This window comes from Dipodomys merriami, unplaced genomic scaffold (assembly GCF_024711535.1).
Source record: "Dipodomys merriami isolate MVZ:Mamm:240054 unplaced genomic scaffold, mDipMer1.0.p SCAF_368, whole genome shotgun sequence".
In the NCBI taxonomy this organism is placed as follows: Eukaryota; Metazoa; Chordata; class Mammalia; order Rodentia; family Heteromyidae; genus Dipodomys; species Dipodomys merriami.
In genome coordinates, this window is record NW_027205248.1 from 716,723 (window position 1) to 741,172 (window position 24,450).

General features: G+C 69.7%; 2 protein-coding genes across 2 annotated transcripts in view; one reads left to right on the forward strand and one right to left on the reverse strand.

Moving 5' to 3' along the window:
* Cacna2d4 (calcium voltage-gated channel auxiliary subunit alpha2delta 4) overlaps window positions 1-24,450 on the reverse strand; it is a 60,080-nt gene that overhangs the window by 17,671 nt on the left and 17,959 nt on the right. Inside the window, 4 exon segments of the mRNA XM_069988881.1 lie at window positions 15,905-15,985; window positions 17,931-18,058; window positions 21,933-22,028; window positions 22,871-22,964. Coding sequence (XP_069844982.1) covers window positions 15,905-15,985; window positions 17,931-18,058; window positions 21,933-22,028; window positions 22,871-22,964 — 399 coding nt within the window.
* Window positions 567-12,930, forward strand: Lrtm2 (leucine rich repeats and transmembrane domains 2). Its single transcript, XM_069988875.1, has 6 exons — window positions 567-645; window positions 1,147-1,304; window positions 7,446-7,574; window positions 7,753-7,889; window positions 8,818-9,402; window positions 11,466-12,930. The coding sequence occupies exons 4-6, from the start codon at window positions 7,823-7,825 to the stop codon at window positions 11,894-11,896; spliced, it is 1,083 nt and encodes a 360-aa protein (XP_069844976.1). The 5' UTR covers window positions 567-645; window positions 1,147-1,304; window positions 7,446-7,574; window positions 7,753-7,822; the 3' UTR covers window positions 11,897-12,930.

Consider the following 24,450-nt stretch of genomic DNA (forward strand, 5'->3'; position numbering starts at 1 on the left):
TGTCAGCAAGGACGCCCGAGGAAGACAGCTGTGTCGGTGTCCACGGACACGGACCGGCGGCAGGCCGCGAGCACACACGCGTGTGCACACACGCGCTCACCCTGACGGGTCTGGGGGTCCCCCCGCCCACGCTGCTCCACACCACCTGGGGCAGAGGCCACGGCCCGCCCCAGCGTGGCCACCGTCCCAGGACGAGGCCCAGCGGGGGCCACCCTGGGGGAAGGACAGGAGGGGAGGGCGGGACGGGGCATCTGGGCAGGGTGAACAGTGGAGAGGCGCACAGTTGCCCTGCCCTGGCCGACGCGTCCACGCTGGGCTTGCGAGGGGGGGGGGGGAGCTGGCCCTCTCCCCGTCCTGTCTGGGGCCGGGGGCGGGGGGGGGGGAGCTGGCCCTCTCCCCGTCCTGTCTGGGCCGGGGGGCGGGGGAGCTGGCCCTCTCCCCGTCCTGTCTGGGCCGGGGGGCGGGGGAGCTGGCCCTCTCCCCGTCCTGTCTGGGGCGGGGGGCGGGGGAGCTGGCCCTCTCGCCGTCCTGTCCTGCTGACTCGGCCTCAGCTTCTGTGGAGTGGAGCGGGGAGCCAGGCTGGGTCGGAGGGGATCCGGGGCTCAGAGCCCGTGGAGGGCCCAGAGACGCCGCCTTCCACTCCCGGTAGCCCAGCTTCGCTCTCTCTGCTCCCCCCCAGACCCTTCTCAGGAGCAGGCACCCCTTGACGGTCCCCCCCAGTGACCTCTGGCTTTGGGGCTCCTTTCTGGGGAGTTCTCTGCCATCCCCGCACCCCAGGGCACCTCCAAGTCCCTCTTCCTGCACCCTGTGTGTGGGCAAGCCCCAGCCTGGCTCGGCGGCTCTGGGGCTCTGCCTTCCGGCCCCGCGCCTCTCAGCAGATACAGGGAGAAAAGCAGCAGCCGGGAGGGGAGCTGGGGAGCCCCAGGGCGCAACATGGCGGTGCCAGCGCCGGCGCGGGAGCCCCGGCTCCCGCATCTTTCCACTGAAATGTGAGCCGGGCCGGGCTGCGGCCTCCGGGGCTGCTCCCGGGCTGTCACTCCCCGCAGCCCTCCCCCCCTCCCTCCTGCTCCCCCCCTCCGCCCTCCCCGGTGCACGCGCCTCCTCTCCGGTGTCCTCCATCCCTCCTCCTCCTCCTCTCCCTCTCAGCTCATTGCCAGCCGCGGTCCCCGGCCCGGCCGGCCCCTGGCCCCCCAACAGTGACCCCCCCCCCACCGGGGCTGATCGGGGCCGCGCAGTGTGCCGGCTGCCTGGCGGCGGCGTCTGCATTTCCAGCTCCAGCTCCGTCCACAGCAGGCTGGGCTGAGGTGAGTGGGGCCAGGGAGGGGCGGGGGGGCCGGGGAGGGGCGGGGGGGCCGGGGAGGGGTGGGGGGCCGGGGAGGGGTGGGGGGCCGGGGAGGGGTGGGGGGGCCGGGGAGGGGTGGGGGGCCGGGGAGGGGTGGGGGGCCGGGGACCCTCGCGGCGCTCCAGCCCCTCACGGCGACCCGTGCCGGGGGGGGGGCAGCTGTGGAGCAGGGGACGGGCCCGTACGCCTGGGCACCCCAAAGGTAGAACACGGACCCCTGGGGCTGGGGGCGCGGGCCGGAAGGGGGAGGGGAGGGGAGGGGCTGGAGTCCCGGGGGGCATAGAAACCGCCGCTCCAGGAGACGGAGCTGAGCAGGGCCCTGCGCGCCCGCTGGCGCGGCTGCCCCAGAACTTGGGTGCTGGAGGAGGGGGGGTCTGGCGCCCTGGGCCGGGGCCAGGCTGGGAGTGTGGTGGGGTGCGCTGGGAGCGCCCGGCTGCCCCCTCCACGGTCGCCCTGGGCCGGGGCTGTCCTTGAACACCTGCTGGGGTGGGGACTGTCCCCGTGGGGGTGTGGCCCCCGACCCGCTTCCCGCTCACCCGAAGGCCCAGTGGGGCGGCCAGCTGTGAGCAGGGCTGGGGGGGCAGGGCTGGGGGGCAGGGCTGGGGGGGCAGGGCTGGGGGAGCAGGGCTGGGGGAGCAGGGCTGGGGGGCAGGCTGGGGCACTGGCTGGGGCAGCAGGGCTGGGGGAGCAGGGCTGGGGCGGCAGGGCTGGGGGGGCAGGGCTGGGGGGCAGGCTGGGGCAGCAGGACTGGGGGGCAGGGCTGGGGGAGCAGGGCTGGGGGGCAGGCTGGGGCACCGGCTTTGGTGGCCAGGCCATGGCCCTTGGCTGCAAACCCCTGGCTGGAGCTGAGAACCCGGCTTCTTCTGCCCTGTGTCTGGCTGGTGTGGGGGGCAGGGCCAGAATTAGGGGCATGGGGGTGAAGGGCATGGGGTTCAGGGGCACAGGGGCAGGGGTGGGGGGGCAGGAGCATGGGGTGCGGGGGGGCAGGGGTGTGGGGGTGCAGGGGTGGGGGGTGCAGGGGTGGGGGGCAGGGGTGTGGGGGTGCAGGGGTGGGGGGTGCAGGGGTGGGGGGCAGGGGTGGGGGGTGCAGGGGTGGGGGGGCAGGGCTGGGGGGCAGGATCAGGGGCGCAGGCCATGAGGGTGTGGGGGGGAGGCGGGCAGGGCTGGGGGGCAGGGCTGGGGGGCAGGGACGTTGGGGATGGGTGTGGGGGGCAGGGCTGGGGGGGCAGGGCTGGGGGAGCAGGGCTGGGGGGGCAGGGCTGGGGGAGCAGGGCTGGGGGGGCAGGGCTGGGGGGGCAGGGCTGGGGGGGCAGGGCTGGGGGGGCAGGGCTGGGGGGCAGGCTGGGGCACTGGCTGGGGCAGCAGGGCTGGGGGGGCAGGGCTGGGGGGCAGGCTGGGGCACTGGCTGGGGCAGCAGGGCTGGGGGGGCAGGGCTGGGGGGCAGGCTGGGGCACTGGCTGGGGCAGCAGGGCTGGGGGGGCAGGGCTGGGGGGGCAGGGCTGGGGGGCAGGGACGTTGGGGATGGGTGTGGGGGGCAGGGGTGGGGGGCAGGAGCAGGGGCGCGGGGGTGCGGGGCGTGGGGGGCTGGCAGGGCTGGGGGGGCAGGGGTGCAGGGGGCAGGGGCGTTGGGGATGGGTGTGGGGGCAGGGGTGGGGGGCAGGAGCAGGGGCGCGGGGGTGCGGGGCGTGGGGGGCCGGCAGGGCTGGGGGGGCAGGGGCGTTGGGGATGGGTGTGGGGGCAGGGGTGGGGGGCAGGAGCAGGGGCGCGGGGGTGTGGGGCGTGGGGGGCCGGCAGGGCTGGGGGGCAGCTGCGTGTGCAGCGGTTTAGATAAGTTAGATAAGCCCACACGTGGCACCGGGGCTCAGCTGGTGGGGAAGCCCGACCCCCCCCCAGCGATGGAAGGCTCCGGATCTGCCAGGAGAGGGAGACCAGGAAAGCCGGGCTGGGGGGGCTGGGGGTGGCGGCCAGGAGGCCAGCTGCAGTCGGCCGGCCGGGGAACGGCGTCTGGGGGCCAAGGTGACCGGTCCTGCCCCGTCCTGCATGGGGGAGGGCAGGGGAGGGGCTGGCAGGGCCGCAGACCCGGCCTCCCCACACCCATCCTGCCCCGGCCCTGCGTCCTGCCCCCGGCCCTGCGTCCTGCCCCCGCCCTGTGTCTTTGCCGAGGTGAGCTGGCCCAGCTCTGGGGGTTCACGGCTTCAGGGGAAACTCAGGCCTTCTTGCTGTGATGGGGGGTCAGCCTGGGACAGGGATCTGCCAGGGAGGGGTAGGTGCAGGAGGCTGGCGGGAGCAGAGCAGGTGTTCTAAGGGAACGGGAGGGGAGGGGAGGGGAGGGGAGGGGAGGGGAGGGAGGGAGGAGGGAGGGGGCTCTGCTGCCAGCACAGATCTGGAGCTGGTTTTAGTCCCGCTGCCCGGGCATTGCTCTGAACCGATTCCTAGAAGGCCTCGGGCCTGACAGGTGGCGGCAACCAGGGGCACGGCGGGGGCTGAGCCCCGAGCCCCAAGTCCTCTCTTGGGGACCCCCCACGGCTGGCCCCTCGGGGCCCAGGGACAGGAAGGAGGGAAGCAGCCCCCTCCGGGCAGGCGGGCAGCGAGAAGAGACATGAGAGACCGCAGGTGCTCTGAAGGTGCCCCCCCCTCCCCAGCTGGGCCTCCTCCCCCCTCCCCAGGCTGGGCCTCCCCCCCCCCTCCCCAGGCTGGGCCTCCTCCCCCCCAGGCTGGACCTCCTCCCCCCCAGGCTGGGCCTCCTCCCCCCTCCCCAGGCTGGGCCTCCCCCCCTCCCCAGCTGGACCTCCTCCCCCCCAGGCTGGGCCTCCCCCCTCCCCAGGCTGGGCCTCCCCCCCCCCAGGCTGGGCCTCCTCCCCCCCCAGGCTGGGCCTCACCCCCCCTCCCCAGCTGGGCCTCCCCCCTCCCCAGGCTGGGCCTCCCCCCTCCCCAGCTGGGCCTCCCCCCCCAGGCTGGGCCTCCCCCCCTCCCCAGGCTGGGCCTCCCCCCTCCCCAGCTGGGCCTCCCCCCCCCAGGCTGGGCCTCCCCCCTCCCCAGGCTGGGCCTCCCCCCTCCCCAGCTGGGCCTCCCCCCTCCCCAGGCTGGGCCTCCCCCCTCCCCAGCTGGGCCTCCCCCCCCAGGCTGGGCCTCCCCCCTCCCCAGGCTGGGCCTCCCCCCTCCCCAGCTGGGCCTCCTCCCCCCCAGGCTGGGCCTCACCCCCCCCTCCCCAGGCTGGGCCTCCCCCCTCCCCAGGCTGGGCCTCCTCCCCCCCAGGCTGGGCCTCCCCCCTCCCCAGGCTGGGCCTCCCCCCCTCCCCAGGCTGGGCCTCCCCCCTCCCCAGGCTGGGCCTCCCCCCTCCCCAGGCTGGGCCTCACCCCCCCTCCCCAGCTGGGCCTCCCCCCTCCCCAGGCTGGGCCTCCCCCCTCCCCAGGCTGGGCCTCCTCCCCCCCCCCCCCCCCCCCCCCCCCCGCTCCCCAGAGCCCCCAGCCCGGAGCCGCCCTTCACCAGGAAGGCCTCTCATTCACACCCCCCACGTGGGGGGAGGCAGGGGCCCACATGGCCGTCAGCTACCCAGGAGGCCCAAGAGGGGAGGATCTCTGTTGGAGGCCAGCCTGGGGCGGGGAAGTTTGCAAGACCCCCAGCTCAGCCCGTAGTAGGCAGGGGTGTGGGCACCTGTCAGGCTGAGCCCCGTGGGACCTGGGCCGGAGAGGGTCAAGACTCTGGGCGGGAAAGCCCACATGGAGTCCATGCCTGGGAAAAGACGCCGGGTGTGGTGCGCACGCCCTGGACCCCACTGCAATCAGGAAGGCTGAAATAGGTGGACCGAGGTCCAGCCGTGTGCCCAGGGCCTGAGAATAATAACCAGCGCTTCACACACACACACACACACACACACACACACACACACACACACACACACACACACACGGCTAGAGCCTCGGTTCAGTGACAGAGCGCCAACCTAGCAATCGTGAGGCCCAGAATTCAAACCTACGATTGTCCAAAAAGAAAACCAACAACCAACAACCAAACAGCAGCAGCCGGCGGGGCTGCCGTGGACGCACATCTCCCACGCGGCTCTCTAGAGGCTGCGTTTCACGGCGGGTCTTGTGCTTCCTGCCAGAGCCAACCCCAAGACGGAATTTCTCCAGCCCGGGTCTCTGGGGAGGCGGAATTACAGGCACGCCCCACAGAGCTGAGGGGAGCTGGGGACGGGAGGCCGAGGATCCTCAGAGAAAGTTCCGAGACCCTCTTCCCAGCAGAAAGCAAAACAAGTGGGGGCCAGCCCCTCGGGAGGTGCGGGGCCTGGTTCAAGCCCAGGTCCCCTCGTCCTTCCCGCGTGTGGGCAGCAGGGAGGCTGGCGCCAGGCTCTCAGGCACACACACACGTGTGTGCAGGCGTCCACACACACACATGCGTGCACACACGTGTCCAGGCGCACAGGTGTGCGTACACATGCTCACAGGCTGAGCACACGCGCAGGTGAGTGCACACACACACGTGTGTGCAGATGCAAGTGTGTGCAAGCACACTCTTCTCCGTGTGATGCACAGATTACCCCCACCACCACAAGGGCGGCCGTGGGTCGCACCCGCTCCGAGCCCAGCTTCCGCTGGCCCATGGGCTCTGGGGCCGCGCCGTCTACACAGGAGCCGCCAGTCAGTCCTGACTCGCCTTGTGGCCTGGGCAGGAAGGGGGGGTGGGGGGCAGGGCCGGGGGGGGCAGGCCAGGGGGGGGCAGGGCCGGGGGGGGCAGGCCGGGGTGGGGCAGGCTGGGGGTGGGGGCAGGCCGGGGTGGGGCAGGCCGGGGGGGGGCAGGCGTGGGGGGCAGGCCGGGGGGGGCAGGCGTGGGGGACAGGCCGGGGTGGGGCAGGCTGGGGGTGGGGGCAGGCCGGGGTGGGGCAGGCCGGGGTGGGGCAGGAGTGGGGGGCAGGCCGGGGGGGGCAGGCTAGTGGGGCAGGCCGGGGGGGGGCAGGCCGGGGGGGGCAGGCGTGGGGGGCAGGCCGGGGGGGGGCAGGCTAGTGGGGCAGGCCGGGGGGGGCAGGCGTGGGGGGCAGGCCGGGGTGGGGCAGGCGTGGGGGGCAGGCCGGGGGGGGGCAGGCTAGTGGGGCAGGCCGGGGGGGGGCAGGCGTGGGGGGGGCAGGCTAGGGGGGCAGGCCGGGGGGGGGCAGGCCGGGGGGGGGCAGGCCGGGGTGTGGCAGGCCGGGGGGGGCAGGCTAGGGGGGCAGGCCGGGGGGGGCAGGCCAGGGTGGGGCAGGCCGGGGGGGGGCAGGCGTGGGGGGCAGGCCGGGGGGGGCAGGCTAGTGGGGCAGGCCGGGGGGGGGCAGGCGTGGGGGGCAGGCCGGGGTGGGGCAGGCCAGGGGGGGCAGGCTAGTGGGGCAGGCCGGGGGGGGCAGGCCGGGGGGGGCAGGCTAGGGGGGCAGGCCGGGGGGGGCAGGCCGGGGGGGGCAGGCCGGGGGGGGGCAGGCTAGTGGGGCAGGCCGGGGGGGGCAGGCGTGGGGGGCAGGCCGGGGTGGGGCAGGCCGGGGGGGGCAGGCTAGGGGGGCAGGCCGGGGGGGGGCAGGCTGGGGGGGGCAGGCCGGGGTGGGGCAGGCCGGGGGGGGCAGGCTAGGGGGGGGCAGGCCGGGGGGGGCAGGCTAGGGGGGGGCAGGCGTGGGGGGCAGGCCGGGGGGGGCAGGCTAGGGGGGCAGGCCGGGGGGGGGCAGGCGGGGGGGGGCAGGCCGGGGTGGGGCAGGCCGGGGGGGGGCAGGCTAGGGGGGCAGGCCGGGGGGGGGCAGGCCGGGGGGGGGCAGGCCGGGGTGGGGCAGGCCGGGGGGGGCAGGCTAGGGGGGCAGGCCGGGGTGGGGCAGGCCGGGGGGGGCAGGCTAGGGGGGCAGGCCGGGGGGGGGCAGGCCGGGGGGGGGCAGGCTAGTGGGGCAGGCCGGGGTGGGGCAGGTGTGGGGGGCAGGCCGGGGTGGGGCAGGCCGGGGTGGGGCAGGTGTGGGGGGCAGGCCGAGGGGGGGCGGCCAGGGTGGGGGCAGGCAGGCCCAGGGCGGTGTGTCGGGTGGGGCCCCTGCGTGACAGGGCCTGGGCCCCGGGACCCCTACGCCTCACCCCCTCCTGGCTCTGTCCCCTTCTGCCAGGAGCCCCGAGCCGAGTCTTCTCACAGACGGCGAGCACTGGAGGACGGGTCTGGAGTCGTGACCCCAGCATCGGTGGAAGTGGGGTGGGGGGGCTCCCCACCCATCAGCCTCTGCCCCCCACGGGCCATGGTACGCGGCGGCTGGGGGGCGGGGTGCAGGGGAGGGGCTGCCGGAGCTTGGGGACCCCGGGACCCCAGGCTGCTCTCCTCCCCCTGCCTCCAGGGACTCGGGGCTTAGAGGAACAGGGGGGGTGTAAGGAGACACCCCGGCCTCTTCCTAACCCCGCGCGTGTCCCCCCCCTCCCCAGGACTGACGGCGGGCGGTGTGCACACCGGGCTCCTCTCCTCCCAGAGCCGCTGAGCGCGGCCGCGTCCACCATGCTGACGCTGGGCCGCGTCCCCGAGCAGAGCACCCGGCCTGGGCTGCCGAGGCCCCCGGCGTGCTGTGAGTGGGGCCCTGGGCCGGGTGGGCTTGGTGGGGGTCCCCCCTTCCCGGGGTGTCCGGGCCTTGTGCTGGGCAGCAGGTTGGTGCCCACACTGCCGCGGCCAGCGCCCGCCGGGCAGGTGAGGGGTCGGCCGTGGCCCCGGGCCGGCGGGCGGCACCCATGCCCGGGCCTTGGGCCGCCCGTCCCATCCGCCTGGTGGTCCGGCCCGTGCCCTGCCTCGGTCTCTGCAGCTCACAGTGTCTGTGTGTGTGTGTGTGCGTGTGTGTCCGTGTGTCCGTGTGTGTGTCCGTGTGGGGGAGGGAGGCCTTCAGGGCTGGCCCCACCTGGGCCTCTGCACCTGACACACAAGAGAGGTGCGTGCGAGGGGAGGCGCGGGGCCGATCATTCTCATCGGAGGGCCGGGCCTGTGCCAGGCGGGGCTGGTCATTCTCATCGGAGGGCCGGGCCTGTGCCAGGCGGGGGAGGGGTAGGAGCGGCTCTCGGGTCAGCGCGCGGCCTCGCGGGGGGCGGGGGGGACGGTCAGCCTGCAAGCCAGCCGGCCTGAGCAGGAGCTGTGTGAATTACTCACCAGGCCGGGCGGAGGGCCTCTTCCAGTGTTGGTGTCCCAGCCTGGAGCGCCCCCCCTCCCCCACGACCGGCCCTGGCGGGGAGTCGGGTGGGGAGAGCACCCGGGCTTGGAGGAGAGTGGAAGATGGATCCATCCAGAACAAAGAGGCTCAGGTGTCACCTCACCCAGCAGCACGGAGCCTGGGGCCCGGTGTCAGCCGGGGACGGGGCCTGAGGGGTCCATTCCCCGCGGCCCCGGGCCGCCGGGCCGGGCCAGCGAGGCCGGTCCTGGGGCTCAGGCCTGCCCGGCTGTGGGGGGGGGGACAGCGGCGGGAGCCGGGCTCCCGGTGCCCTGCCCTCACCCGCCCCCTCCCCCCGCAGGGCTCACCTGCTGGCTGGCCCTGTGTGCGGCCGAGGCGGCGCCCGCCTGCCCCTTCCTGTGCGTCTGTGAGGGCCCCGACGTGGACTGCAGCGGGCTGGGGCTCACGGCCGTGCCCCCCGACGTGCCGGCCGCCGCCCGCAGCCTCCTGCTGCTCAACAACAAGCTCAGCGTCCTGCCCGGCTGGGCCTTCGCCAACCTGTCCGGCCTGCAGCGCCTGGACCTGTCCAACAACTTCCTGGACCAGCTGCCCGGCACGGTCTTCCGGGACCTGGGGAACCTGACGGAGCTGCAGCTGCGCAACAACAGCATCAGGACCCTGGACAGCGGGCTGCTGCGCGGCACGCCCCGCCTGCGCCACCTGGACCTGTCGCTCAACGGCCTGGCCCAGCTGCCGCCCGGGCTGTTCGACGGGCTGGCCGCCCTGCGCTCGCTCTCGCTGCGCTCCAACCGCCTGCAGCGCCTGGACCGGCTCACCTTCGAGCCGCTGGCCGGCCTGCAGCTGCTGCAGCTGGGCGGCAACCCCTGGGAGTGCGGCTGCAGCCTGCGCGCCTTCAAGCACTGGATGGAGTGGTTCTCCTACCGAGGTAGGGGCCGGGGGGGGGGGGGGGCGCCCGCCATCCCAGCCACTCGGGAGGCTGAGATCTGAGGATCGCGGTTTGAAGCCAGCCCGGGCAGGAAAATCTCTCATCTCCCATGAGCCACCAGAAAGGTGGGAGCGGAGGCGTGGCTCCAACTTGGAGCAAAGGAGGCGAACCCAAGCGCCCAGAGCCTGAGTTCAAGACTCAGTACGGGCACACGCATGCACGCATGCGTGCACACACGCACACTAATTCAGGATGGGGGGCCTGCCCTGGCTCTGCGCCCCCTCAGGCCCGGCGTGGCGGGCGGAGCGGACCCACGGGGAAGTCGCTCTCTGAGCGTCGGCGCTGCCGCAGCAGCCGGGTGAGGCGATGGAAGCCCCCAGGCCCCAGCATTCACGGGCTGAGGCTGGCAAAAGTTCCGTTAGTCAAACTGTCAACCAAGAAACTACATGGTTCTATTTATGCATTTCCTGTGCTAGTTCTGGGCTTAAACTCAGGGCCTGGACTCTGTCCCTGAGCTGTTTTTGCTCATGGCTGGTGCTCTATCACTTGAACCACGGCTCTGTTTCTGGCTTTTTGTTGTCAGTTGTGGGGCTTGAACTCAGGGCCTGGGCGCTGTCCCTCAGCTCTTCAGATCAAGGCTGGCGTAGCGCTCTACCACTCGAGCCACAGCATCACTTCTGGTTTTCTGGTGGTTCCTTGGAGATCAGAGTCTCATGGACTTTCCTGCCCTGGCTGGCTTTGAACCACGATCCTCAGATCTCAGTCTCCTGAGTAGCTGGGATGACTGCTGTCGGCCACGGCGTGCGGCGGAAATGCTTTTACTTTTACTTTATTTCCCCTCTTTTAACCTGGACAGAGTAGTTCTGCAATGAGCAGAAGACATGATGAAGGGAAGGGAGACTAAGTGAGTAAGCTCTGTGGTTCCAAGTGCCAGGCCTGGGTTTTGCCCACCACCCTCCGCCCTGTGTGACGTGGAGGAAGTGGGTGAACCTCTCTGGGAGCGCGTGGCGTGGGACACACGGGTCTCACGGCAGAGTTCCGGGCAGAGCGGCTGCCTGAGGATTACATCCAGCCTTGCACACGCGTGCGAGCGGGCGCAGCGCACAGAGCAGCTGCTCGGGGAACGCAGGACGAAGCGATCGGGGAGGCAGGCACGCGCGTCTGCCACCCGGCCACGGACGCAGTCACGTCCAAGAGATTCCAGTGCACAAGTTCATTACAAAAATAAACAGACCACCAACTGTGAGATGCCCGGAGACCACGGAACGGCCCGGGGCCGGGGAGGGCTCGCTGTTCGCCAGCGCCCGTGCGGGCGTCGGATCTGTGCCGCTCTCTCCGGGCGCTGGTGGAGAGGGATGATCTATCCTGGACGGGGTAGATGCTGGGGCCCGGGCTCCCGGGCCGGCCGGCACACCTTGTCTGGTCCTGGCCCTTTCCTGGCCTGGCTGTGCTGCCGCCGCCGCCCAGAGCCACAGGGACGAGGCCTGGGTACGGGCCGCTCCGGCGGGCCCTGGGACGGCGCTGGGCTGGGCCTGCCGGGGGGGGGGGGGGACCCCATCAGGCTGGGGGGGGCGTGGCACTCGCCCCGGGCGGCAGCCCCGTGGGTAGGAGAGCGGCCACAGAGGGAGAGGAGGTGCAGCCCCCAGAGCACAGCTCGGTGCTCAGCAGCCCGAGGTAGAGCACTCCTGGCTGAGTGGCGCTGTGAAATCCGTGCACCCCGTCCGGGGGCTTCGGGGACACCCATCTCCACGAGCTCCCGGTCCGACGCCCGGACGGGCGCTGGCCAACAGCGAACCCTCCCCCGGCCCCGGGTGCCGTTCCGTGGTCTCCTGGCATCTCTGGATTCCCCCTCTTTCCCGGGGCCACACCCCTGGGTCGGCGTATTTCACGGCGGGGTGGGGGTGGGGATGGCTCGGAGCAGCTCCGGAGAATGCCAGGCGGCTCTGGGACTTTGCCGGCCCCCAAGAGCGAGGCGTGGGGGCCTCGTCCGTCCTCCGGGCCGGGGGGGGGTGGACGAGGGTGGACGGCTGCTCAGCTCCTCCCTCTCTGTCCCCCGTGTGCAGGGGGGCGTCTGGACCAGCTGGCCTGCACCCTGCCCAAGGAGCTGCGGGGGAAGGACATGCGTGCGGTGCCCATGGAGATGTTCAACTACTGCGTGCAGCTGGAGGAGGAGCCCGGCGCCCCCTGCGCCAAGGCCAGCCCCGAGCCCCCCCGGCCCCGGCCGGGGGCCGAGCCCGAGCCCGCGCCCAGCACCGCCTGTCCCCAGAAGCAGCGGTACCGGCCGGCGAGCGTGCGGCGCGCCATCGGCACGGTGGTCATCGCCGGCGTGGTGTGCGGCGTGGTGTGCGTCATGATGGTGGTGGCGGCCTGCTACGGATGCATCTACGCCTCGCTCATGGCCAAGTACCACCGGGAGCTCAAGAAGCAGCAGCCGCTGATGGGGGACCCCGAGGCAGAGCACGAGGACCAGAAGCAGATCTCCTCCGTGGCCTGAGAGGCAGGCCGCGGCCACGGCGGCCACGGCCACGGCGGCCGCCCCCGGACCGGGCTGTGCGGCCTCCGCCTCCACGCCATCACCCCCTAGCCCGGCGGCCGACCGCCTCCCCGACCACCACGTCCCCCTCCCAGGGAGGACGCGGGGCCGAGTCCTTGGGGCGCCCACCCCGCAGGCCCCCCGGCCCCCCTCTCCCCCGCATCTCCAGGGGCCGGGGGACCCGGGAGCCCGGGTTGAGTTCTGAGACGTTCCGAGGCAGAAGGATGCGGCCCTGCGTGTGTGTGCGCGTGTGCACGCGGCTCCCGCGGCTGTGCGCACAGCGGTGTGATTCGGGGTCTCTCCTGCCCACACAGCTGCCAGCTCCCCGCCCCGCACACCCGTCACAGCCCTAACTGCCCTGACGTCAGCAGGGGAGGGGCCCCGCCGCTCCTCCAGCCCCGCTGGAAAGTGGGCCGTCTCCATGGGAACCGCTCCCGCTGGTCCTGGGGGGGGGGGGCTGGAGATTCTGCACAGGTGGATGGAGCCCGGTGCTGACCACAGGGGCCTGGGGACACACCCCGACCCCCCCTGCGGCCCCCCGCCACCTCCGGCATCGTCTGTCTGCATCCTTGAGGCCAGGGCCGGGTGGTGTTCTGGGATTGGAAAGCGGGGACCCCCAGAGGTGAACTGGGGTTCCTCTGCCCAGCCCTGCTCCCAAGCTGTCCCCCCCCGTCCCCCGAGCTCAGGGAGGGGAGGTTGGAGGCATGGGGTCTCCTCAGAACACAGGAAGCCACCAGACCCGGCTGAGGCGGGCAGTCAGGGACCTGGGGAGCGTGGTGCTGGGGGAACCTTCTAGAAGGTCATTCTGCGGCACCGGGCAGGACACGGGCCTCTCAGGCCAGGGCACGCGGCTTCCCCAGAGGTGAAATTTCTCTCAAGGAACCAGGAGAGGTTTGGGCGTCGATGGCAGCCGTGCCCCAGACGGGAGGTTTTTAAAGGCAAAATTATATTTCTGGTTGCTGTTTCAGAAGACCAATAAAGACTGTATTTTCCTACACGTGCCCTGGTTTCTGCGGTGAGAGGGGGCGTCAGCCTTCCCCGGGGAAGGGGGCTCCCTGTGGGTCGGGGGATGGCCGGGGGGGGACCGCCAGGGCCATGTCTGCCCACCCCCCGGGCAGGGGGCTCCCTGTGGGTCAGGGGATGGCTGGGGGGGACCACCAGGGCCACATCCGCCCTCCCCCCACCCCCCTGCAGCCGGAAGCAGCCAGAAGCAGCAATCCAGGGCTGGAGTCCCGGGTTCTCACTGCCTCTGACGGATGGGTCCTGACAGGGAGGCCGTGCTGGCCGGCGCCCGGCTCTTGTGGAGGGGGTGAAGGGCTTGCAGACGACGCGGCCCCCTTCGCCCCCCCCCCATCCTGGCCTTTGAGGCTGACTTGGGCCTAGCAGGCCCTATTCGGGGGTGCAGGCCTGACTCCTCCATGCGGGGAGGGGGGAGGCTCAGAGCAGGGTGGGGACGGAGGGGGCGGGGTGGAGAGCAGAGCCGGCCGCTGCTAGGTGATCTCTGGGGCACAGACAGCCCCTGCGCCGCAGACACAGGAAGGCACGGGCCCGAGCCCAGGCCCCGCTCCACGGCGGGGGGCCACGGGCCTCGGTCACTCCCAGAGGGAGGCCCACGAGGTCACGCCGCGGAGGGCCGGGCTCTGACAGGACAGGGCCTGTCCAGGCCTTTCCCTCTTACAAGACACTGAAGCCAGCCACCAGCGAACCACGCCTGCCTGCCTGGCTCCACCGAGGCTACGCAGCCGGATTCCACCACACCGTCACGGCGGCTCGGGCTGAATTACACCACCACACGGTCACACCAAGGCTACGCGGTCGGATTCCACCACACCGTCACGGCGGCTCGGGCTGAATTACACCACCACACGGTCACACCAAGGCTACGCGGCCGGATTCCACCACACCGTCACGGTGGCTCGGGGATGAATTACACCGCACGGTCACACCGAGGTTACGCAGTTGGATTCCACCACATGATCACTGCTCTACTGTCAATACATTCCACCTCATGATCACACCAAGATTATACTGTCAGATTCCACCATGCTGTCACAGCCCCACTGTGGTTACGTGGTCAGATTCCACCATGCTATCCTGGCTCTACCATGGTTATATGGGTAGATTCCACCATGCTCTCTACCATGGTTACATGGGTAGATTCCACCATGCTCTCTACCATGGTTACGTGGGTAGATTCCACCACGCTGTCCTGGCTCCACCAGGGTCGGATTCCACCACGCTGGCCACCAGGGCCTGCAGGCGGGGGGGCGGGGGGCTGGGACCCGATGCACTCTGGCCGGACGCGAGCTGTGGCTCCTGCTCGGCTGGTGTGGCTGATTTGCGCTGCTTCCTGCGGTGTCAACCTCAGGAGGCACATCCTACCCGGAGCACCCCCCCCCCCGGCTTCGGGGGACAGCAGCCCGAGGCCGAGCCCCACCGAGAGCGGAAATGACAAAAGGAGATTGGAAGGAGACGCGGCCTCCTCCCCCCTCACAGCCGAGCGAGTTCAACCGGGACACGTTTCCATGGCAACCCTCACGGCTCTAATTCCGTCGCGAGTTAAAAATGATATCAAAGACTTGGGGGAGATGCGGAAAGCACAGGTGGCGGCCTGGCCGCGTCCCCTCTCCTCCCCGGGCCTCCGGGAGAAGCCGGAGGTCAGCGCTGGCCCGTGCGACCTCTCTGAGCGCTGCGGGGCTGGGAGAGCCGGCCAGTCGGGCTGCCTGGCGGAGGCGGCAGAGAAACCCAGGGCCACCCGAGGCTCCCAGGATGCCCGAAGCCGGGGCCAGCGGGAGGGCGGCGGCGGGCTACCCGAGAGGAGGGCCGGGGCCAGCGGGAGGACATTGGCGGGCTCCCCGAGAGGAGGGCCGGGGCCAGCGGGAGGACATTGGCGGGCTCCCCGAGAGGAGGGCCGGGGATAGCGGGAGGACATTGGCGGGCTCCCCGAGAGGAGCGCAAGCCCCTCCTTCACTCGTGATTGAGATGTGTGCCTTGTCTGTGACCCGTTTCCCCACGTGTGACATGAAGCCCCCACCCCAGTGACGCAGGAGGCGGAAATCCGGGGATCAGGGTTCAAGGTCGGCTGGGACAGGACCGTCCACAAGACTCCGATCGCCAACGAACCACTAAAAAGCCAGAAGTGGAGCTGTGGCTGCAGTGGTAGAGCACCAGCGTGGAGCCAGCTCGGGTGGCAGCCGGGCCGCGCGTTCAGGCCCGGGCCCGGCACACACGCACCCTGCCCCCCACGCAGCCCCAAACTACTTCCTCCGTAGGGATCACCCTGAGGATGGGCCAAGAGCGCGCCGGGAGGCGGGCCCACGCACGGGCCCGCGGGGTGTGGGGGGGCACGGGCCCTGGGCCTGGGGTCCGAGACGCGGCCCGGGTTCCAGAGCCCAGGCACCGGCCAGAAGCCGTCCGTGCCGCGTGGCCGGCGCCGCTGGGCCTCCCTGGACTTCTTGGTTGAATTCCTTCCCACCCATCTGGGGAGGGACCAGATGGCCAAAGTGTTCTGCTACTGATTCCTCCCCTCAGGGCCCCGGGTGCTGGGACCCTGGCGCTGAGTCCCCCCGGGCCCCGGGTGCTGGGGCCCCGGCGCTGAGTCCCCCCGGGCCCCGGGTGCTGGGGCCCCGGCGCTGAGTCCCCCCGGGCCCCGGGTGCTGGGGCCCCGGCGCTGAGTCCCCCCGGGCCCCGGGTGCTGGGGCCCCGGCGCTGAGTCCCCCCGGGCCCCGGGTGCTGGGGCCCCGGCGCTGAGTCCCCCCGGGCCCCGGGTGCTGGGGCCCCGGCGCTGAGTCCCCCCGGGCCCCGGGTGCTGGGGCCCCGGCGCTGAGTCCCCCCGGGCCCCGGGTGCTGGGGCCCCGGCGCTGAGTCCCCCCGGGCCCCGGGTGCTGGGGCCCCGGCGCTGAGTCCCCCCGGGCCCCGGGTGCTGGGGCCCCGGCGCTGAGTCCCCCCGGGCCCCGGGCCCGCTCCTACCTGCTGCAATGGCCGTCCGCTGGTCCACGCTCACCGCCACGGCCGTGCTGGCCGTCACCGCCACTGGGTCCCCCGGACTCTCTGGGGAGATCACAGTAATGGGGTCACTGTCCTGAGTGGGGTCTCCTGAGCCCGCCCGGGCCTCCGTCCTCATGTGGACGGGAGGGAGGGAAGGAGGACAGGAGGGAGGGGGGAGGGCGGGAGGGAGGGAGGGAAGGAGGGCGGGAGGGAGGGGGGAGGGAGGGGGAGGGGGTGGCCCTCGTGGGTGGCCAGGGTCCTTCTCTTAGGGTTCCACGTTGCTCTGTCTGAGCAGATTTGTCTTGTTTTTGGTGCCAGGACTGGGACTCGAACTCAGGGTCTGGGTGCTGTGCCTTAGCGTTTTCACTCAAGGCTGGTGTCTACTACTTGAACCACACCTGTCCTGCCCGGGCTGACTTTGAACCGGGAGCCACAGATCTCAGCCTCCGACGCTGGGCTGTTCAGAGCTGGGCCTGGGTTTCGTGCCCCAGGACCCTTGGGCCTGCTGTGCTCAGCGTGGATGACCTGTCCGCCTGACCTCAGGCCCGGAGCCCCGCTGCCCCGACCCCTCACGCAGCGGCTGAGCTGCTGGGATCAGCTACGCGGCAGGCCCGCACCCCTTCCCACCGCCTCCCCCCTCGCTGCTGCCCTTCTGGAACTTTCTGCCAGGCTCCCCAAGGCAAGAGCACTGGCCTGGCCGCCTTGTCTTTTAAACGGGTCAGTGGTGGGTGCAGAATTTGGACCCCCACTCCGCCGCCCTCCCTTCCCCCCCACCTGGACCCTTTGGGGCAGGGCAGCGATGGATGTCAGAGGTCATGGTGTCAGAGGTCAGGGAGCAGATGCTGCCCTCCCCCCACCCCCAGTGCTGGAGCCCGAGGGGGATGGCTGTGTACCCCGAAATCTGAAAGTTCCTCTGCGCTACCCGTGTCTGCTAGGGCTGGGGGACGGGCTGCACGGGGCATCAGCACCGGGCCCTGAGGTCTCACACACTTACACACTCACACTACACACACTATCACACACACACAATCACACACACACAACACACAATCACACACACACAACACACAATCACACACACTATCACACACACACAATCACACACACAACACACAATCACACACTATACACACTCACACACTCACACACTTACACGCTCACACTACACACACTATCACACACACAATCACACACACAACACACAATCACACACTATACACACTCACACACTCACACACGTACCACACACTACACTCTCACACTCACACACACACTCACACACATACCACACACTACACCCTCACAATCACACACACTCACACACATACCACACACTACACTTTCACAATCACACACACATACTACACACACAACACACAATCACACACATACTACAACACACTACATCCTCACAATCACACACACTACACACAACACACAATCACACACACTATACACAATCATACACTTACACATTCACACTACACACTCACTATCACACACTATCACACACAGTCACACACACTACATACACAGCACACACTCACTTATAGATACTACACACACTATCACACACTACACACAACACACACACTTACACACACACTACACACACTATCACACACTATCACACACACAATCACACACATTACACACACAACAAAAATCACACACACTACACAAATCACACTTACACACTCACATGCATACCACACACTACACCCTCACAATCACACACAAACTATACACACTACACACACAACACACAATCACACACACTACACACAATCACACACAATCACACACATACTACACACTCATACACTATCACACACAGTCACACACACTATCACACACAATCACACTATCACACATACTATCACACACACAATCACACACACTACACACAATCACACACACACTCACACGCACTACACACAATGACACAATCACACACACACACCCCCAGCTCCCAGGCGCCCAGCCCCGAGCGCAGGGCACGGGTTACCTGGTCCCTCGGCCCAGTGGAGGCTGTAGACAAAGCTGCCCGCGGGCTGCTCCGAGGCCAGGCGGTACCACAGGGGGAAGTGGTCGGCTGTGAACACGCTGGCCTCGTCCTGGGGCGTCAGGAACTTCCTGCGAGGGAGGGCGGTGTGAGAGCCGAGCCGAGGGGGACAGACAGACAGACAGACGTACGGAAGGCAGGTACTCGGGGAAGTGCTTAGATAGGTAGACCTTTCATAGACACTTGGACGGGTAGACCAAGGGTAGAAGACAGATAGACAGACAGATAGAAGGCAGGATAGACAGACAACAGATAACACTGACGAATATCTAGATAGACAGAAAGTAGATGTTGAGAGAGAAATATTGAGACAGGTGTTTAGTTAGATGTGCGGTTAGACAGGTGATAGGCAGGCAGACAGACAGGTGGACAATAAACGTATGATGTGTGTTTAGATGGATGAGATGACAGATGGGTATTCAGACAGACGGACAGGCGTTCAGACAGACAGCAGGCACCAGCGGATAGATTCCTGGGTAGACGGATATATTCAGAGCGACGCTTAGGTCGCGGTGGCTAGGCGGGTTGAACGATGGACAGGCAGGTAGATACACAATAAGCCAAGACCTCGCACCGAAAACGGGACCCCCTCCTGCCCCAGCCTTTGCAGAGACATGAGGAGGCTGCAGCCTCCAAGGCTGCTTCCATGGCCGCGAGAGTCCCCAGGCCCTGACCCCAGGCCCTGACCCCAGGCCCTGACCCCAGGCCCTGACCCCAGGCCCTGACCCCAAGGCCCTGACCCCAGGCCCTGACCCCAGGCCCTGACCCCAGGCCCTGACCCCGAGACCCTGACCCTGAGACCCTGACCCCAGGCCCTGACCCCAGGCCCTGACCCCAGGCCCTGACCCCAGGCCCTGACCCCCAGGCCCTGACCCCAGGCCCTGACCCCAGGCCCTGACCCCAAGGCCCTGACCCCAGGCCCTGACCCCAGGCCCTGACCCCAGGCCCTGACCCCGAGACCCTGACCCTGAGACCCTGACCCCAGGCCCTGACCCCAGGCCCTGACCCCAGGCCCTGACCCCAGGCCCTGACCCCAAGGCCCTGACCCCAGGCCCTGACCCCAGGCCCTGACCCCGAGACCCTGACCCCAGGCCCTGACCCCAGGCCCTGACCCCGAGACCCTGACCCCAGGCCCTGACCCCGAGGCCCTGACCCTGAAGCCCTGACCCCAGGCCCTGACCCCAGGCCCTGACCCCGAGGCCCTGACCCCAGGCCCTGACCCCGAGACCCTGACCCCAGGCCCTGACCCCGAGACCCTGACCCCAAGGCCCTGACCCCAGGCCCTGACCCCAAGGCCCTGACCCCGAGACCCTGACCCTGAAGCCCTGACCCCGAGACCCTGCCCCCAAGGCCCTGACCCCAAGGCCCTGACCCCAGGCCCTGACCCCAGGCCCTGACCCCAGGCCCTGACCCCAGGCCCTGACCCCGAGGCCCTGACCCCAGGCCCTGACCCCAGGCCCTGACCCCGAGGCCCTGACCCCAGGCCCTGACCCCCAGGCCCTGACCCTGACCCCAGGCCCTGACCCCAGGCCCTGACCCCAGGCCCTGACCCCGAGGCCCTGACCCCAGGCCCTGACCCCGAGGCCCTGACCCCGAGACCCTGACCCCGAGACCCTGACCCCGAGACCCTGACCCCAGGCCCTGACCCCAAGGCCCTGACCCCAGGCCCTGACCCTGAAGCCCTGACCCCGAGGCCCTGACCCCAGGCCCTGACCCCAGGCCCTGACCCCAGGCCCTGACCCTGAAGCCCTGACCCCGAGGCCCTGACCCCAGGCCCTGACCCCAGGCCCTGACCCCAGGCCCTGACCCCGAGGCCCTGACCCCAGGCCCTGACCCCAGGCCCTGACCCCGAGGCCCTGACCCCAGGCCCTGACCCCCAGGCCCTGACCCCAGGCCCTGACCCCAGGCCCTGACCCCGAGGCCCTGACCCCAGGCCCTGACCCCGAGGCCCTGACCCCAGGCCCTGACCCCCAGGCCCTGACCCCAGGCCCTGACCCCGAGGCCCTGACCCCAGGCCCTGACCCCCAGGCCCTGACCCCAGGCCCTGACCCCGAGGCCCTGACCCCAGGCCCTGACCCCGAGGCCCTGACCCCAGGCCCTGACCCCGAGGCCCTGACCCTGGGACTCTGACCCCGAGGCCCTCCCTGACCCTGGAACCCTGACCCTGGGACCCTGACCCTGGGACCCTGACCCTGGGACCCTGACCCTGGGACTCTGACCCTGGGACTCTGACCCTGGGACTCTGACCCGGAGGCCCTGACCCTGGAACCCTGACCCTGGGACCCTGACCCTGGGACCCTGACCCTGGGACCCTGACCCTGAGACCCTGACCCTGGGACCCTGACCCTGGGACCCTGACCCTGGGACCCTGACCCCGAGGCCCCCATCCGGGAGGCTACTATGGTCGTTCACCCTACGTCTATACTGACGGACGCTACCAACTGTCCTGTGGTAAGTTGTGTACTGTCTGCTCTGGGCTCGGGGTGCACCATGCACCCCCTCAGGGGCTGTGGTGTGAAAGCATGTGTGTGCACATGTGCAGCATGTGCACGTGATGGGCATGTATGCACAGTGCACACGTGGCATGTGCATGTGTGTGGTGTGCATGTGCGACCACAGCGTGACATGTGCACATGTGATGTGCACACGTGTGATATCATGTGTGCGCGGTGTGTGTATGTGTGATGTGCACATGTGATGTGCACACATGTGGCACCATGTGTGCACGATGTGTGTGCGTGTGAAGTACATATGTGATGTGCACACGTGTGGTATGTGTGTGCGGTGTGCGTATGTGATGTGCACATATGATGTGCATGTGTGTGCACGGCATGGGTATGTGTGATGTGCATACATGTGCACATGCACACATGTGGACTATGTGGTATGCATGTGTGGTGTGGGCGTGTGTGACTATGCGTGTGATGTGTGTATGTGCGACATGCATATGTGTACATGTGTGTACAATGCACATGTGGTATGCGTATGCATGTGACCACGTGTGTGACGTGTGCGTGTGACGTGCATATGTGTGCATGTGTGTGTGGTGTGTGTAGGGGTTCAGCCACCCCCTGGCCATCCTCGTGGTGTGACCGGTGTGGCACCTGACCCTTCCTGCAGACCGAGCCCTGTGCTGGGTCCCGGGGAGCGGGCCGTGCACCTGCCGCCCGGGAGGGGGGCCTCCCCTGCAGATGGGGGCGTCCGGGATGCAAGCCACGGGACAGCCACTGGGGCTGGGGACAGGAGATGGAGGGCAGGAAGAGGAAGGGGGGGGAAAGCCTGGGCGTGGTGGGGCTGGCACAGAGTCCTGGCGGCCTGGGGGGGTCAGGGAGGGGGTGCGGGGTCCCCGGCCTCGTGGGGGGTGGCGGGTCTCCTCCAGCACCGGGGCCTCGGGCCGGCGGGGCCGGACACCCTGCCCTCCGCCCTTCTGTGGGCTGTGGTGTGGCCTCCCTGGGGCGGGGCCCCTGGAACTGGCTCTGCCGGACACAGCGTCTCTCAGCCTTAGCCAGGGGACACGGGGCACACGCGTCCCCAGCCCCCCACCCCCGGGACCCCGCTTCGCCGAGCCCCTGAGCCCAGAGACCACACTTTGAGTCTCAGCTCCCGGACCACCACGGCAGGCCGAACCTGAACCCCGACGGGTCAGGACGACATTGCAAATCTACAGGAGCTGGAGACTGCCGGAGGGCGGAGCGGCACCCCCCCCCGGCTCCCACGATGGGGGGTCAGCGCCCACAAAAGAGGGGCCTGGGCAAAGGCCCGAGAGGGACGGGACTGTCGGGCAGGCCTCGGGCATCCCATTGTTCCCTGCTGGACACGGTGTCATCGCCCATGTGGGGGCCCAGGGTGCAGGGCTGTCCGTCCAAGAGCTTGTGCCCTTCCCACCCCCTTCCCCCTCGCCCCCCATTCCCACGGGCCCCCCCCCCCATGGCCAGCTGGTCTCACCTGTCAGAGATCTTCTCCGAGCCCACGAAGGAGCTTTTTCGGAGGAGTCCGGCCCTGGTGCCCAGGAAGGCCACGTCCACGCCGGGCCCCTCCTCGCTGTGGGGGACGGAGGAGGAGGCTGGGCTGCCGGCCGGGCCCCGCGCCCCGTCCTCGGCTCCCCGCGTCTGTCCACACCTCGCTCTTGCTTGTCCCTGGCTTCGTGGGGTTGGGTGGGGTGGCCAGGGGCCCGGAAGCTTGTCCTGGCAGGATCTCTTCTCAGATAAACCGTGGGGCGTCCGCCCGTCCCCCTCAGCGTGGAGGTAATTCCGTGGCCTACGCGGGGATCCTCACACCCTTTTACAGCTGCCTGGGGTTCCGTCGTGCGGCTCTGCAGCGGCTTATTTCACTAGTGTGCGTGTCTTATGCGTGTGCGTGCGTGTGCCCGGCAGCCGCGGTGTTTGGGGATAGGTGTGTGCTACCTTTGCACTCTTGAAGTGTAACTGCATACATAACTGGCCACGGAGACCCTGCTAGACCTGTCCCGGGGAGGGCGGGTCTTCCTGAGGGGGGAGGGTCTTCCTGGAGAGGGAGGGACTTCCTGAGGGCGGGTCTTCCTATGGGAGGGAGGGTCTTCCTGGGGGACGGCTCTGGCCCAGGAGGGGTGAGCTGGGCCCTGGGGGTTGTCAGTGTGGACAGCGCGTGGGTGCTGGGGGGGGCTCTGGCCAGGCCACCTCTGGGGACGGTCCCCCGGGACGCCCCAGGCCCAGGAGCCCCCCGTGCCCATCACCCAGCACCCACCGCGGCCTGCCGGGCCCCAGGCCGTGGGTGGTGCTTGGGCTGCTGCCAGGCTGTGGGAGGCCCTGACTCAGCCCGCGGTGGGGGGCTGGGCCCGGGCGGCAGCCGTGCCCCTCCCCGGCCCCGCACCCCCCCCCCCCCGCCCCCGGCCCCGCCACACGCACTCGGAGATGTTGAGCGCCAGCGCCGTCCAGTAGGCCTCCAAGGGCGCCGTCACCACCGCATCGAACAGAACCTCCCGCACCAGCTCCTCGTCACCTGGTGGCGACCAAGGAGGGCTGTGGTCCCCACCCTGCCGTCACCCCGCGAGGCCGGGGCCAGCTGTGGTCCCCCACCCCCAGCCCTTTGAAGTCCCAGTGTGAGATGAACCCGTGCACACAAAACCACCCGTGTGTCAGGCCGTGAGACGCCATCTCAACCAAGGGAGCACACAACCGAGCCGGTAGCACATGTCTGTAACCCCAGCTGTGGGACCGGCGGGAGGGGGAGGGACGGGGTCTTAGGCCAGCCTCGGGGGGAGGGAAAGAACCTTCTCAAGATTCTACTGGAGATAAAAATAACCTAAGGCAGAAAAAACAAAGAACAGAAAACAAAACTGGGGCTGGGCAGGTGGCCCAGTGGTAGAGCGCTTGCCTTGCATGCCTGAGGCCCTGGGTTCGATTCCTCAGCACCACATAAGCAGAAAAAAAAAGCCGGAAGTGGCGCTGTGGCTCAAGTGGTAGAGCGCTAGCCATGAGCTGAAGAGCTGAGGGACAGCGCCCAGGCCCAGAGTTCAGGCCCCATGACCGACCCAACACAAAACAAAAGGCTGGGCTCATGGCTCCACTGGGAGAGCACGAAGGCCTTGGTTCAAACCCCACCATCACCAGGAGAGGGAGACAGGGCCGGGCGGCTCTGCGGCCGCCCCCCGCGCCCACCCCCGCTCCCTCTGCTCTAAAAGCTCCTGGCTCGTTACTGAGGGGGTGAGGCTGGCGCGGCTCCGCTCTGAACCCCCATCCCGGCCGCGTTCCCTGTGCACAGCTGCCACCTCCAGCCAGCTCCAAAATATTTTTATCACCCCCAGAGAAGATGCCAGAAGCCACGTGGGCGGGCCTGTGTGCTGGGAGGAAGCCACTGGGTCCCAGAGCACCAGGGGCCCCCCTCAGCAAGCCGGCACTGGGGGCCCCCCCTCAGCAAGCCGGCACCGGGAGCCCCCCTCCCTCAGCGCCACGGACCCCCGGGCTGCCTCTGGGGCTGTCCTGGGCTGGCTCAGCACGCGCTGAGCTCCGGCCTGGGAGCCATGCCCGGGCCCGGGGCTCCCGCAGGACCGGGGCTCCCGCCTGTCACCCCAGCGACTCAGCAGGACCGGGGTTCCTAGCCGGCCTGCGTAGGAAAGTCCCCGAGACTCTCCATTTCCCATCCACCAGCAAAAAAACCCCAGAAGTTGGAGCCGGGGTTCGAGGGGTAGAGCGCCAGCCTTGAGTGCAAAAGCAAAGGACAGAGCGTGGAGCCCGGGGCGGGGTCGAGCCCCAGGACAGCACCCAGGAGATACAGACAAAACGCAAGAGCTTGCAGTGCATGAAGGAAGGAAGGAACAGAGACCTGGCCCAGCCTGCTGAGGGATGGCGGACAGCCATGGCCAGCACTCAGTGCTGGGACGGCCGGACAGCCATGGCCAGCACTCAGTGCTGGGAACTTAGTACTGGACAGGAGAGTCCACCTCCCCCCACCTCCCCCACCTCCCCCCACCTCCCCCCACCTCCCC

What these genes read in the sequence shown, in the direction of transcription:
- Lrtm2 (XM_069988875.1), top strand. Translation starts at nt 7,823, where the DNA reads ATGCTGACGCTGGGCCGCGTCCCCGAGCAGAGCACCCGGCCTGGGCTG. An exon ending in GCCGAGGCCCCCGGCGTGCT is followed by an intron (nt 7,890 to 8,817) that starts GTGAGTGGGGCC and finishes CTCCCCCCGCAG; the next exon opens with GGCTCACCTGCTGGCTGGCC. An exon ending in GGAGTGGTTCTCCTACCGAG is followed by an intron (nt 9,403 to 11,465) that starts GTAGGGGCCGGG and finishes CCCCGTGTGCAG; the next exon opens with GGGGGCGTCTGGACCAGCTG.